Source organism: Carassius auratus, unplaced genomic scaffold (genome assembly GCF_003368295.1).
Source record: "Carassius auratus strain Wakin unplaced genomic scaffold, ASM336829v1 scaf_tig00214949, whole genome shotgun sequence".
Lineage (NCBI taxonomy): Eukaryota > Metazoa > Chordata > Actinopteri > Cypriniformes > Cyprinidae > Carassius > Carassius auratus.
The window spans coordinates 76,171-91,948 of record NW_020527877.1 but is presented as its reverse complement, the minus strand read 5'-3'; the positions used below and the strand labels follow the sequence as shown (position 1 = coordinate 91,948).

General features: G+C 34.1%; 1 protein-coding gene, 1 long non-coding RNA gene and 1 pseudogene across 2 annotated transcripts; 2 read left to right on the top strand and 1 right to left on the bottom strand.

Annotated features, from left to right (window-relative positions):
* Positions 1 to 4,479: 4,479 nt before the first annotated feature.
* Positions 4,480 to 5,012, top strand: LOC113093292 (uncharacterized). Its single transcript, XR_003287724.1, has 3 exons — positions 4,480 to 4,570; positions 4,691 to 4,820; positions 4,911 to 5,012. It is a non-coding gene; the product is annotated as an uncharacterized LOC113093292 (long non-coding RNA).
* A 1,353-nt stretch (positions 5,013 to 6,365) lies between these two features.
* Positions 6,366 to 7,656, bottom strand: LOC113093294 (heat shock factor-binding protein 1-like). Its single transcript, XM_026259093.1, has 4 exons — positions 7,535 to 7,656; positions 7,196 to 7,262; positions 6,527 to 6,650; positions 6,366 to 6,393 (listed from the first exon to the last, which is right to left on the bottom strand). The coding sequence occupies exons 1-3, from the start codon at positions 7,577 to 7,579 to the stop codon at positions 6,532 to 6,534; spliced, it is 231 nt and encodes a 76-aa protein (XP_026114878.1). The 5' UTR covers positions 7,580 to 7,656; the 3' UTR covers positions 6,366 to 6,393; positions 6,527 to 6,531.
* A 1,182-nt stretch (positions 7,657 to 8,838) lies between these two features.
* Positions 8,839 to 15,778, top strand: part of LOC113093293 (PQ-loop repeat-containing protein 1-like) — a 42,531-nt pseudogene continuing 35,591 nt past the window's right edge.

The following is a 15,778-nucleotide window of genomic DNA, read 5'->3' as shown; positions in this document are numbered from 1 at the left end:
AGTTGTGTTCCCAGAAGTATAGTTTGGTTTAAAACCAGCTGTGTTGCTTTGAGTCATTTGGTGTCCTAGCCCAAATGTCACAGTGTTCCCTGGTGAACAGTGTCCAACAGACCGACGTGTTCAACATGCATCAAGTGTCTTGCCATCCGCGTGTCATCATCAGACGGCAGTGCGTGTGCTGAACATCAGCAGCGGTTGACATGCTAGGACACAGCTGGTGTCATTAGCATTTAGTATCTCTATGGCACAACTTTTTATTTTTGGGGAAAATAATATTTCGCCTCATTTTTTGGAAGCTTGGGGATCCCTGATAATATCCTTCATACCATTTTTACCCCCATACCCTTACCCTCACCCCCCCAAATATATGCATTAGAAAAAAATATTATTTTGATCACAATTATTCCAAACCAATCAAAAACATCAAACAAATTACTAATAATTACAACACTTCATGTATAAATGTTCCTCATATAACATTAGCATACTTAACCAACATCCAAATGACTGTGTCCTTGTGTATATGTGTGTGTGTGTGTGTGTGTGTCACTGCTTGTGTGTCATTGTGTGTGTACCACTGCATGTTTATGTCACTGGGTGTGCCACTTTGTGTGTGCCACTGTGTATGTGTGTGTGTGTGTGTGTGTGTGTGTGTGTGTGTGTGTGTGTGCGTCACTGCATTGTGTATCTAATTTTTTTTATCTAAAAAAGTGGTTTGTTGCCTGAAAGCAACACTATGCCATAGAGGGTTGAAGATATAACATCAAGCTTCATTAGAATGTATGACTGTACTTGTATCGTCTTCCCCTGGATCACACAGTTTCTGAAGTAAATATTTAGATTTTTAGTACATTGGTCTTAAAGGAAAAGTGAGAAAGGGTTTTAGTGTTAAAAAGATTTCAAATGGGTGTGATGTGGGCGCACATCAGACAGCTTGTTGGTTGCATAGCTTGTTGTGAGCCCTTTTTAAGACACATCTTGTTGATGTAGGCAGATTTAATGGATATGTTTTCTTTATGTCTGGAACATACAACCCATACTCCTGAAACTCACAAATCCATTAAAGTTGGAACAAGTGTCTGATATCTTTGGAAGAAGAAAAAAGACTGCTCTGTGGAGGTTTGCTCTTGTTCTTATTTTTTTTTTTTTTTTTTTTTTTTTTTTTTGTATTTATTTCTAGACAGTAAGGCAACATTGCCATCTTGTGGTTAACAGTGAAGCTGAATGGTAAAATATGATGATTTCTCCATGTTTATGTTTGAATACTACCTTTAAAGTGTTGTTTTTGCCTTTGAAGACTGAGTTCCCTTATGCCAGGATTGACTGCAAAGGTTTTAGGACATACAATGCCTCCATAACCCTGCAGCTACAGCTGAGAGAACTCCACGAGTGTCTTTTCCCTTCTCTTTCTCTCTCCTATTTTCTTTCTCCATTCTATCAGTCAAATTTTTAAATAAACATTCAGCATTCAACTAGTACAGCTTCCAGATGTTCTGTCATGGCGTCAGTATGGATTTATGTTGAATCATTTGCTTAAAATGTTTGAATATGATGCCAATATGGATTGCTGTCAAGATTGTTCAAAACAACGTTGTACATTTTGACAACTTTGAATCCACAGGAACGTATGGATATTGTTAGTATGTCAGTGTGTCCAAACTTTATGTAAGCAACATAATCAACATAGTCTCTACTTTGCGAAACACACAACGTGTTTAGCCACAGTCAGACTGTCCATCAGGGTTATTCGTTTTCTTGTTTTTTTTAATATTACTCTGTGTGGTTTTCATTTGTATTTTGTTTCAGGTTGTCTCTTCAATTTAGTTATTTATGTTACATTTAGTTTCTATAACACACCAAAAGATATTCACTTTTTTTTTTTAAGCTACTTGTAAAAATAAGATTAATGTTCTAGAAATAATGGTCGTATAAATATGGTGAATTTATTTTAAATTAAAAATATAATGTTATAATTCACTGTTTTATAAATTATATTACATTTACATTTAGTCATTTAGCAGATGCTTTTATCCAAAGCCGACTTACAAATGAGGACAATGGAAGCAATCAAAATCAACAAAAGAGCAATGATTATACAAGTGGTTATAACAAGTCTCAGTTAGCTTTAAACGCAGCATACTTAGCAAGGGCTTTTAAATAATTATAATAAATTAAAAAGAAAACCAATAGAATAGAAAAAGAATACAGCAATCAAGTTTTTCGGCTTATTTCATTATATACATTTAATTCAACTGTTTGAGAAAATGTCCTGTTGCTCTTAGCTTGTTATAGTCATGAAATATTAAGAAAAAAACTTTTTGCTTTTAGCTCACCATGACTGGTTAGGACACAGTTTGATGGATTCTCTGTGAATGGGATTCTCATTAATTACTGTATTGTGTGTTTGTGCTAATGAGAGACTGCTGAATGTCTGTGAGGTAGTATAACTAACTGAGTCTCTCTAGAGTGAGCGCTGCAGGTGTGTGTGCATGTGATGGTGTGTGTAATGCTGGGGTGGAGGTGTCAGATCGCCACTGAGAGGAAATCTGTTTTCTGCATCCGCTACAAGATCTAATTTAATCAGCTCAGTGTGTCGCAGCGTCTCGCTCATCAGGTCCCACGTGCTTTGTGTGTGTAAGTAGTGGGCATGTTGGCCTGGAATTTACAAATTTACACAGACAAGCCTGTTTAAGGTCCTGTAATTATACACTTTTTTTTTGCATTTTAACCATGTTTTTGGCTCCCCCCCCCCCCCCCCCCTTGATTTCACCTCAAGTAAAAAAAAATAAAAATTACAGTTTTCAATGAGGAAAGTGCTTTTGAATTTTTTATAACCTTTACGAAATTTATCAAGCCTTTTTAAAATTATTTAATTATATTAAGCACGATTCTCTTTACAATAAGGTGAACTTTATTTTAATGATTGATTCTGAACTGATTCTGTGCTAGTGTTATGAGCGGGTAAACCGAAGGCTTGAATCAAGGGCAATCATCGCAAATGACGCCATTATGTCGAGCGAAAAAGAACCCGGTGAACCGTTTTCTTCAACCGGTTATTTGAATCGAACTGTCCAAAAGAACTACTGGTGATCCGATAACCGATGCAACCGGTTCTTCACTCGTGAACAAGTGAGTCTATTGTTCATTATCTGGCTCGGCTCGGTGTTCATCACAGCAGTTCAGTCAATGTACTGTTTGAGTGCACGCATTACTCCGGGATATTGGTTTGTTTGAACTCAGAGGGAGTGTCAGCCACATTAAAAAAAGTTAACATCTTAAATCATTGATGGATTAATGCGTATTAGAGATGCGAACCGTTAAAACGATTCATGAATGATTCGTTCGCGAACCGGATATCCAGACTGCTTTGATTTGAACTCTCTCAGTCACAACAGACACAGAAGAGAAGACAATGCTGAATAAAGTCGTCATTTTTGCTATTTTTGGACCAAAATGTATTTCCGATGCTTCAAAAAATTCCAACGGACCCTCTGATGTCACATGGACTACTTGATTATGTTTTTCTTACCTTTCTGGACATGGACAGTATACCGTACACACAGCTTCAATGGAGGGACTGAGAGCTCTCGGACTAAATCTAAAATATCTTAAACTGTGTTCCGAAGATAAAAGGAGGTCTTACATGTTTGGAACAGCGTAAGGGTGAGTTATTAATGACATAATTTTCATTTTTGGGCGAACTAACCCTTTAAACAGCAGAGACGGCGTTTCTTGGTTACCGCTGTAAACAAACAGCTGCGCTTATAAACACTGCATTACTATGCATTACAGAGACGACATAAAAATAAGATATCATCTTAACTTTATTAAAAACCGTCAGTTTCCTTCAAAGATACATTCATATAAACACTCACCCCCATAATTCTTACTACAGCGATGGACAATGTGGCAGAGAAGTTGCTCTCTTACAACAGGGCAAACCGTGCGTTTGCAATTCAACGTAACCATCAGCGGCGCCGCCAAAGACCTTTGAACAATCCATGGCTAACCTGCAGGCAAAGGCACTGGAGATAAGGCTTAAGGAGTTTCATGCAACCGGGCCACAGGTGCATATATATATATATATATAATATATATATATATATATATATATATATATATATAAGATCATCAGGGAAAATGTATTTATTATTATTATTATTATTTAATTTAAAGAAGCAAACTTTTTATATTCTAGATTAATTGCATTGATTTTTTTTCTAAGCTGTAAGTCGTTACCATCAGAATTAAAACATTAAACTCTTGAATATTTCAGTTTGTGTGCAATGAATCTACAATATAAGAAAGTCTGCATTTTTGAATAATAATAAAAAAAAACTTTTCCATGATATTCTAATTTTTTAAGATGCACCTGTATGAAAACTGAATCGTAAGAAAATAATTTTAATATCATGAAAAAAGCATCTGAATATCTTATTATTTTTTCTCTCTCTCTCTTCTCTTCTTTTATAAAGATTGACAGCAGGAAGGAGCAGCTGGACTTGGCTAAGAAAAAGCTAAAGCAGGCCAAGAAAGAAGCCAAAGGGAGCTCAGGAAACAAGCTGTTTATGTCAGTATCTCATTCCAGACCTCTGAATAAGGGGACATTTGTTTGCTCTTCCAGCTATTAGAGTCCCTTTGTAGATGAATATGATATACACATGTATAAAACATTTTATGTGAGTTCAAGGTCGTGGAGAAGAACAAGAAAGCTGTGCAGAGGTGAGGAACAGCTGCTGAAGATGGAGGTTCAGGCTACAGACAGAGAGGAGAACAAACAGATCGCCGTGAGCACCTCCAAATTCAACTACCGTGGCCTGGTGATGATGTCACTCTCAAATAAACCAACATGCTACACAGACAGATATTAGAATATTTTCAGTGTTTCTTACTTTATTTTCTGCTTCTAGGTGTAAGAACATGGAGGTGACACTGGAAAAAATGTATAACAAAACCTTAAAGGATAAGTTTGCCTGGGCTATCGACATGACTGAACATGACGTTGTGTTCCGAGTGTGATTATCTTCCAATATATTTTATGCCAAATTTAATTGAATCTGTTAACTAAATTGTGCGGCCATGTTTTTAAAGATGTTGGCCCTTTTATATTGTTCAGTTTTATATCAACCAGATTCACATGTTCCAAGTTATTTTAAGAAAGTTTAATAAATGGTCTTTCTTTGTAATAAAATCCCTAGGTTTTTTTTTACTGTTATTACGAAAGCTTTTGAGAGACAAAACTCACAAAATATATTATGTATATATATATATATATATATATATATATATATATATAGGTTATATTTCACCCCAAAATCAGAAGGAAAAAAAGGAGAGAATAAAAAGAAAATAAAGGTTATTAATTTAGAACTATAAGATTTTTTATTTATGCATTGTGACATTATCATCACAAATATGTTCAAAATTACAGTAATTCTCATAAAATAATGTGGGAAAAAAATAATACAGTAACGAAAATCACCTGGGCCTGATCCAGGTTATTAGATTCTGTACAACTAATTTCCATGATTCGCGAATGCATTTTTATTATAAATCTAATATAAATTAGATTTCATTTAAAATATGAATTATTTTGGGGGAAAATACTCATGGTTTGACCCTTTTTTTTTTTTTTTACTGATTTGTTTAAGACCAATATAATCTACCAATGCAAGTCATTTTCCCTCCCGGAGTCCAGATCAAAAATAGATTTTTCTTGGGTTGGAAGTCTTCTCAAGTGATTTAGTCAAATTTTACTGAAGCACTTGATGTACCGCATTATGCTGTAGACCTTTGATAGTGGCATGGTTTTAAATTGCATAGAAAATGTGTTAATCATCATCTCACCCAGCTTAAATATTGATCAGATAAACAAAGTCATTTCTAAGAATTCAGTCAGTATTAGCTTGTACATATTTGACCCAAGAGATTTTGCATATAAGCATATGTTTTCTCTGATATGTTTAACTTACTTGCAACTGCTAGAGAGGAGCAAGTGAAACAGTGAAACATAGTGATGTTACAAACTTCTCAGTTTGGCCTATACCAGTAAAGAGACATAAGGACACAGGTTTTAATAAACAACTTTAATTCGACAAACAAATTCACTTTAACAGGAATGGTGTTAGTTTGGCACTTGGGCTAGTGCTCTTACAATAATGCAGGGTTCGGTTCTACAGTTGAATGTCATGTTTAAAAAGTCCTTTGCAATCCTTTGCAGAAAAAAGTGTGTGTTGTGTGTTTGTGTGTGTGTGTGTGGGGGGGGTTACAGTCAAAGTTTTAGGACTGACTTTAAATCTTTTATCATTACATCAAAACAAATATTTTAGTCACCATAGAGAAAAAGTTGCTGCTCCTGAAGAGTTTTTTTTTTGTTTCTTCTAACTCAGCATTCTGTGAAAGATAACACTGGATCAGGGCAATGCATTTTAATATAGTATACCAGTATGAAACTCATTTCAAATTTCCATTTAGAATCAGACATTCTTATCTGGTTTCTAAACTATCTATAGAAATAAGAAATTACCTCTACTAGGAAGCCTCTCCCTCTTTGACCTTGTTCTCCCCCTCAATCTCTTCCACTCCTGCCTGAGTCATCAGGTCTGCTATATTCTTCTCTAGATCATCGATGCGGGTACTCATTTCATCAAGTGAATCTTATTAAGGAAGATGGGATCAAGTACAGGTAACACCACTGTTTAAATACACAAGCATTGAGTGCATGACTAAAGATTTTGACTGTGAACTAAAATTGTGTTTACTACACCTGCACAGTACTGAATTAAATCATGTATGCATTTGGATTTTTGTAGCTAGTTTTATGAACCTGGCCATGGGGTAGCCATGGGATTTGATCTTGTGGTTACTGACAAGATGCTTAAATATCGCAGCCCTAAAAAAGACACATTACTAAGGATGGAAGATCTTTTAGCAGTGTATGCAACATGTAATGCCATGGCTATGGATTTAATATCTTCTGCTCTGATTTAAGTCTTTATATATTTAATTTTTTCTTTAATTGTGGAAGTGCGTATTAATACTTAAGACCTGCAGAAACCCTCTTTCTCAGAGTAGGGAATTTTGCTCTCATGTTTCACATGGACTATGTGTAAAATTTGGGGCATTATCTCTGGGACCACGTCTGCTTCACTAAAAAAATGTATTATAGAGCTATTCTAAAAACAAGAAAGGATATTCCTCCCGATGATCTGGTCTGACATTGTCTGGAACTTATCCTGCATCTGCTGCAGCAATGTCTGTACCTATTCAGGGAGAAACATTCATTTAACGTTAATCCGACGTGTAAAAATGCAGAAAGATATGCAATTAAATAAAATAAAAATATAAAACAAATAAATCAGCGCAAGTCACGGCAACAATATTCTCAGAAAATTAATATCTCATTTAGAATATTAAACGAAGTTGACATCGCATTAAAATAATCCAACTAGAACACATAAACACTAAAACAGGGCCTAGCATTAGCCTATAGCTTAGGAAACCACAACAATATGTAGTGTAATATCAAACCTACCACTGCTGTGAGATCCTGCGCCGATTTCGGGTCTGTCTCTGACATATTTTTTAAATAAATAATCTGTACAAAAGCAAAAAGATGTCTATTCGTCTTTAAATTGTGTATCTTCTCAGCTCTTTCCTTCTAGTGATCAGCTGTTGGATGAAACGCGGAGTCGTGACAAATATCGCGAGATTTAGAGATCTCTCAGTTTGAGACTCCCGCAGCTGCAGGCAGGCAAATCAACCTCTTGCGTGATCAAACGATGCACAGTCATTTTATCTATTAAAACAGGGGGAGAAAAACCGTAAAGGGTTACACCAGTATAGGCCAAAATTTATAGAGATAATTCAGCTAATGTTTGTTGTTTGTTGTTTTTGACCCATTTCAGGTGCCGAGATTTCCAAAGTCTTTGTATAGCCCATATATAGCTATATATATATATATATATATATATATATAATATATATATTATATATTATATATATATATATGTGTTGTGTGTGTGTCTATATATATATATATATATATATATATATATATATATATATATATATATAATATATATATATATATATGTTGTATATTATATATATATATATATTATATATATATATATATATATATGTATATATATATATGTATATATATATATACATATATATGTATATATATATATGTATATATATATATTATATAATATATATATATATATATATAATATATATATATATATATAATATATATATATATATATAAAAAAACAAGGGAGCGATTTTTTTATCATAGTTTTTTTTTACAGAATTCAACTGCAAGTACTTGACAAATTTCTCCCATTTACAGATTTTGTAAGTACAAATTGAAACACAATTTAAATTAAAAAAAAACTTAAAATACAACTTAAAAGAAGGTAACAAAATGGACATCACATAAATTAATTTAAAAGACTTACAAGACTTCTTTGTGCTTTCGATTTTTAAAAAACTTACAGATTCATAAAATAAATGACAATGGTAAGAACATTGAGCAAAAGTGGATATTGGATTTAAACAATTCACTTTTATTAATCATAATACATTTACGTGCGAAGTCTTGGTAGCCTAAATAGCCTAAACAGGATTTAAAATAACCAATCCTATGAAGTATAGCCAAGCCATTAAAATTAGTAAAGATTTGGCAGAAATAAGCTGGGGGACGTTGTTTGTTATTACCACGTTTTACCATAGGCTACTCTACCCTCAAAATGAAGACAGTGGGAGTAGTAGCGCTACTCAAACTAATAATTGGTTAGATCTCGTGGTGTTCCCTGTTTATTTGTATTTTTTCCCTTCCTGTTCCTCTGTAACATTAGACCAACGAGAGCTGCGCGGTCGATCCCACATCTTCCAACTGCATCAGCCTGATTTAGACTAGATGATGGCTAGATGAGACAGCATATTCTCGAGTGTGTGTGTGTGTGTGTGTGTGCTAAACAAAGTCTTCGCCCGACAAGGTATGCTTGAACTTCCTAAGATTTTTTCTCTACTTTGCAACTTTTTACTGTTAGGGTATATCAAGCAGGTTCGTTAAAAGTAAAGCAAAACATGCGCTTCGTTTTCGAGTTTGCAGAAAGAGATGCAGAAAAAGTTTGAGTTTGAGCGAAAATCAACAGTGTTATTGCGTTTAACAGCTTCGGTGAGTTCTTGCACGCGATGATACAGCAGTCGTTAAAACATGTATGCTACAATCGGATTCATGTGTATCCCCGAATCGTTTGTCCATGTCCTTATGGACAAATCTGTACGTGAACCGTGCACGAATTGTTCTTATGAATCGAATCTTTTTCAATGAATAATTTGAGCCGGATCACAACGATGTCGTTCATGAATAAATCTGAAACAACATCGAGTTAACAAGGTGGGGTTGATTTTTTTATCCTTTGTGCTTTGAAATTAAACCTTCATAACTCTTGGAATATGTGCGATTTGTTATGATTCGAGAAGCCATTAGTGATTTTATATAGGCTAACTTTAAAGTAGCCTAGACTAATTTGATTTAGCTGATAAGCCATAAGTTGCTTCAGTTATTGAATAGAGAAATAGAGTAACTGAGGTTTTATGATTCGATTGTTTTAAATAACTTATTTCCACTTTGTGGTAAATAAATTTTACTATATAATACTTTACATTCAAATCAACCTAAATTTACTTCTAAATCACATTTTATGAGTTGAATCATGGCTGCGACAAAGTGGCTGTCAAATGATTAAACTCCAAATACTAAAACTTAATTTAAAATATAGAATAAATATGCATACACGGCTTTATTCTTTAACCCAAAACTTAGATCTTTTGATACATGACGTAAAAGTAGGCTACAACTGAATAATTTTATGAACCGATCGATCGAAACGAATTGTTCAAAAGAATCGAGTCAAATGATTCAGACTTCCCATCGCTAATAATAGTCTTAGTGGCAATACACACGATACTTTATTGGTCTTAAAACAGCTATCGGAGTGCGACTGAACTTTTCAACTGTTTGACTGTTTCAAATGGATCAAAACCTATTTTTAAGTAAACCGACTCTTTAGGTTGGAACCAACTTAAGGGATTTCCCTACTGTCCAAATTTGCTGCTGGATCCGATTTCTAAAGATGATAACACATATGTGCACCTGGCATTATGAAGTCCCTCAAGCATAGGCCTACCAAATGTATTTTATGCCCATGTTTGCATTTCTAGAAAACATATAGCCTTCATATGTCCAACAAAGCCCAAAAACTGTTTACAGTAGGTTTGGATCTAATGATCTGATCATAGGAGACAGAATAGAGAGAAGTGGAGACATGTCAGAAGAGCCCAACCCCTTACGGAATGCAGAAGTTATGCAACACCTCTATATACAGTACAGTAGGAGCTCTCATTGCTAGACCTCTGGATCACGAGCAATGCTCAAGTACTGGGTTCCAGCTGACTTCATGGGGATTAGGGAACATTCTTTACTAATCTGATCACTTAAACCCACAAAATCTCATTCAAAATGTTGCAGGACCTTTAGACTTGATTCTGATCTTTAGTTTTAAGATTGCAAATTTCCTTGTCAACCATCAACACTAGCAAGCTAAAGTACTGGCCAGAAAAGATAAAGTTTTGTTGAAAGTGACAACATCTCTAAGAACTGTTTGAAAATGACAAACCACTCTCTTTTGCCATCTATGCTACCATATTCCAATAATTGATTTTTTTTTAATAGATTTTTCTTTTGGGTGGGTTGGTAGTATTTATTTTATAGTTTTATGTAAATGGTTATACTGTATGTGTTTTAAATAAAAATAGAATTTAAATTTAAATATATATTTTTTTGAACAAACGGGGAAAAAACAAGAAAAGGGAGGTAATCTAAATATATGCACACAAAATTAAACACTGAAATGTACAAATATAGGACAGTATTGAATATAAAATGCAGTATTTTTAACGGATTTATAGCTCTCTTGATGTTTCAGATTAATTATTATGGCTGTTTTATTTCCAGCTATTGTTTTGTTTTCTGTAAAGAAAATGTAACATTTGATGAAAACTAAATTATATGTGTGAAAAATATAATAAATATTTAAGTGTTTTTTAATGTAAAATTATGTATTACAAAAGCTCTTATATTTATTTATTTAAAACCGTAAAGGGTTTATAATACAATTATAATTCATGTTTAAAAATATACATTATATACAATTACAATTTAAATTCATCATTTTCTTTCTTTCTTTCTTTCTCTTTTTAATGTGTGTGGGCCAGTAAAGCTGCTGGTCAAGTAGAAATCTGAATTAAACCAGAAAAACAATTCAATGATATGTAAGCATAGATTATTCTTTCTTGCATCACAAACCTTTTCTTACATCCTTTAAAGAACATTCACACCCTAATGAAACATGTCTGTTCTGAATTGGGGAACTGAAGCTCTAAAGTAAGCTCAAAACTATTTCATAACTTCTCAGCTGTGTATTCTAGAGCATGCAACTCAGCTTGTTCTTCTGATGTTACGTTTGGTCAGAAACAAAAAGGACCCTTATCTTTTGGTGCACAGACCTCCTGTGAGCCCAAGCTTCCTGTTTAGCTGAGATACCATCAGAATGGGTGGCAGCATGTAGATGACTATTACTGTTCCTGACTACTCTGAAAATCGTCCCTCATTGTATTTCATGTCCAGAAAGGCCCAGATGAATCATTTACAGTGTGTTTATATTGTAGGTATTGTTGTTCCTGTGGAGCTTTAAGGTTACTGAAGGTGGCACTGTTGCTTTTATTGGTGCTGTAAGGGTTTGTTGCAGCAATATATGCCTATTTTATTAGTTTTAGCTTTTTTTTTTACCTAGCATACAATCTTAACTACATTGCATTGCACTTTATATATTTTTGATCAAATGTAAACGCTTCCTAACCTCTTCTTGCAGGGTATGGGAGTGTAAAAACTGGTTATTAAGGACTAAGCGATGGAGCAGGGTTCAGAGGAGAACATGGAGAGCTCATGGACTCTGCTCTCCTGGCTGGCTTCTGGTGTGATGGTGTTTGGAGTGCGGTGCCCTACGTCCCCCAGTACCAGGACATCCAGAGGACCAATAACGCTGAAGGATTCTCAACAAGAGTCTGTCTGGTGCTGCTTGTTGCTAATATACTTCGCATTTTCTTCTGGTGAGTCGAGGAGAGTTAAATCAAATGAATAAAGGCTAAAGTGTAGTATATGTATGTATTTGTTTATTTAGGTCCCATTTTTTTTTTTTATATAGCATTTCTTCACTGAAATGTGAATCAGTTTCTAACCTTTATATAATTTGTTCTTTCTGGATTTTTTTGTTAATATTCTGTCTCTACCCATTAAAATAAACCTAGCATAAAAATGACCGACCCTTCATTTCTTTTTGCAAGTTGGCAGCAAAACTTAAATTATGTTAGAAGTCTGACATATATCATACAGTGGGGGAAAATATTTATTTGATCAAATAAATATTTCCCCCCACTGTAGGATATATGTCGGACTTCTAAAATAATTTAGTCTGCTTAAACCCCGCACCTTTTCACATTTGACTGAAAATTAGCACTCAGATCTGCCCCCATCCAATGAATGGCCGGTGGATAGAAGCAGACCCTATCCAACATTTTTTTTTTTTTCTTTTCACTTACATATGCATCATAATGTGGAAGAGAAGATCTGTCTCTATTTCAGTTACCTCATGACTTTAAAGGAATAGTAAAAAAAAAAAAAAACACTTGCTGAATATTTACTCACCCTCAGGGTAAGATGTTGATTAATTTTGTTTCATCAAAACAGATTTGCAGAAATGTAGCATTACAGTAGTAAATGGATGCCGTCAGAATGAGATTTCAAACAGCCGATAAAAACAAAATAATAATCCATAAGTAATAAGCATAATCCACATTACTGTTGTTTTCTCCACATTTTCATTTTTTTGGTGAACTATTCCTTTAATGTGCAAAGACAACCTTATTAAGCTATTAATAGGTTGTTTTCCCTCAAAACAATGTCAAAATGACCTTTGTTTGAGTATCTGAACCAGCCTAACAATGGCTCAACAAATGGCGTGTATTTGGGGCAGGGCTTTCCATTTGGGAAACCTGTTTGAAAACAGTTATTTTTGGTTTCTCCTGTGGCATAGCTTATACACACCTCACATTTAAATTAATTGCTTTGTTTTGCAGGAAAGGCAAGCAGTTTGAGCTGCCTTTGCTCCTGCAGAGTGTGGTGATGATTCTCACCATGTTGGCTATGTTACATCTGTGCTGTTCCATCCAGAGCAGAAACCGCGTCAGTACTAAACAGCACCACATCACAGGTAATCACTTTGAACACTCTGTATCCAGTTACAGTCTGAAACACTTTGCTTGAAAACTGAGCTTTAGCTTCATAAAGTTTGGGTTCACTATTTTGTTATCTCATACATTTTTAAGTGTGGTTAATGTGTCAAGTATTTTGGGGGATCCTATTAAAACATAAATCATGCCAGTCTAGTCCCACATTCATTTATAAAGAAGATGTTAAGTGTATGAGAATATTGGCATAACTTGGGCCAAGGTGCAAACCGTGTGTAATTTCCATTTTGCTCTTCCACAGAATTGATTAATGATAAAGTTAGATTCCATTGATTGGCTTTTTCTGGGTCTCAAGTAGTCTTTCTTTAATGAGATCACTTTCTGGGAGGGAGCTTGGATGATAACATTTTGTTATGTTGTAATAATTAGAAAATTTAATGTGAAATCAGACAGAGCCCTAATTTTCCAGTCACGTTGACTGATTAAGATGAAGGCTTTAGCTCGCTCATTCACTTTGTTATAATTTATAAGGTTACAGTTTACAAAGTCTGTGTTAATGCTGATCAGCACACATTGTTAGATTTAAAGAAATCAAAATTTTAATCGGACAGTCAACAGACTGAATTCTAATATCACCCCTCAAAATAATGTTTAGGCATAAATTTAAGATTTATGTATTGTATATAACAATTTTCCGGATTCTACAGTTTTAACATAAACTAATAATGTAATGAATATTTGTCAGTCATGCATAATTAAAGCCAGTAAAAAACAAGAAATATTTGATAAAGTAAATGTTTTTTTTTTTTTCTAAATACACAATAACCAGGTTTATATATTTATCATCAATAAGTCATTTTTTTTAATGTTATACATTTTTGACTTATCAAAATTAGTCTTGTCATATTTTAGTGGTTTATACTTTTTAATTGAATACATTTGTTTTCACAGTGAGCAGATTTATGCTGATTCTAAACAATTTGAATAATTGCACTTAAAAAATATGATTAAATGAAATCAAATAGATACATATAGTAATACTAAACTATTCTGTGATGTTTTTGAGGGCAGCAATCGCACCTTGTTCCCTATTTATAATAATAATTAGAAAAGCCTAAATTTATGCAAGTATTTATTTATTAATTAATGTTTTTTATTATTATTTTTTAAATAAATGTTACTTTAACTTCAATCTTGTAAGTTGGAGAAAGGGATTTGCTTTAAGTTAATTTCTGTAAAGTGTGTTTTCTGATGGAACACTAACATGTGGATTTTAACACAATTTTCAAATTTTATTTATTATTATTATTTTTTTTTCTTGTATCAGCTCCCCCTAGTGTGTCTGCTAGCTGTAGTGTCAGTGCTGAACAGTGTGCGTCAGCGTGTTTTGTCTGAAAGGCGGTTAAGGTGTCCGGTTGCAGCAGGGACAGAAGGGAAGGGTGTGTGCTGGACCCAGAATAGCAAAGTTAGACATCATGTGAGACCCTCTTTAATCACTGACTATCCCGTTGGCTATGTGCGACCTACTGCCCAACTGTCCCTGCATACGTTCACACCTTCACACCTATACACAAACACACACACACACACACACACACACACACACACACACACACGCACGCACACACAGGCTACATACATTTTTGAAGTGTATGCTCAAAGTGACCAATTAACTTATGTGCTTATGTATCTGTGCTGTATGATGTACCCTCACACATTTTGTATTGCCGGTGATAGGGAATATGTAAGATCATGTCACATGTAAACCTGAGTCTTGTTTTCCACTGCGAGCTATGAATGATTTTGGATTGACTCATTGAGAGAGGTGTTACAGTGTGACCTTTAGAAGACCAAATTAAGGAAGCCAATGTCCCATATCTGTTTCATCTGTTGTTTTAGAGTGTGCTTGAATGCCAGTGTGCTTTGCCCTGGAGTTTGTGTCAGTTCGATTTCATTCAGTTTACTTTTCCTTCTTGTGGCCTTTTCAGAGTATATCTACATATATTTTTAGCAAAACTGTGTCGCTGCTTTACAGTAATTAGCCGTTTTATTACTGTCATTATGATAAAACTACATTCATCCTGCAGTTAGGATCTTACACTATTGTTCAGAAGTTTGTGGTCAGTGTTTTATTGTTTTTGAAAGAAGTATTTAATGCTTATCCAGGCATGTGCAGTATGCAGTAAAAACCTTACCAAAAAAATTACCATTTAAAAGAATGTTCTAATAAATTTCAATTTTGATATTTTTTTAAATGTAATTTATTCCTGTGATTGCAAACGTATATTTTAGAGTCTTTTGTGTCACATGATCCTTTAGAAATCATTTTAATGTTGATTTGGTGCTTAGGAAACTGTTGTCCTGCTTAATGTTTTTTGTTGAAACCATTATTCTGGAATCTTTTATGAATAGAAGTTCAGAAGGCTACCTGCATTTATTTGACATTATATTTAAG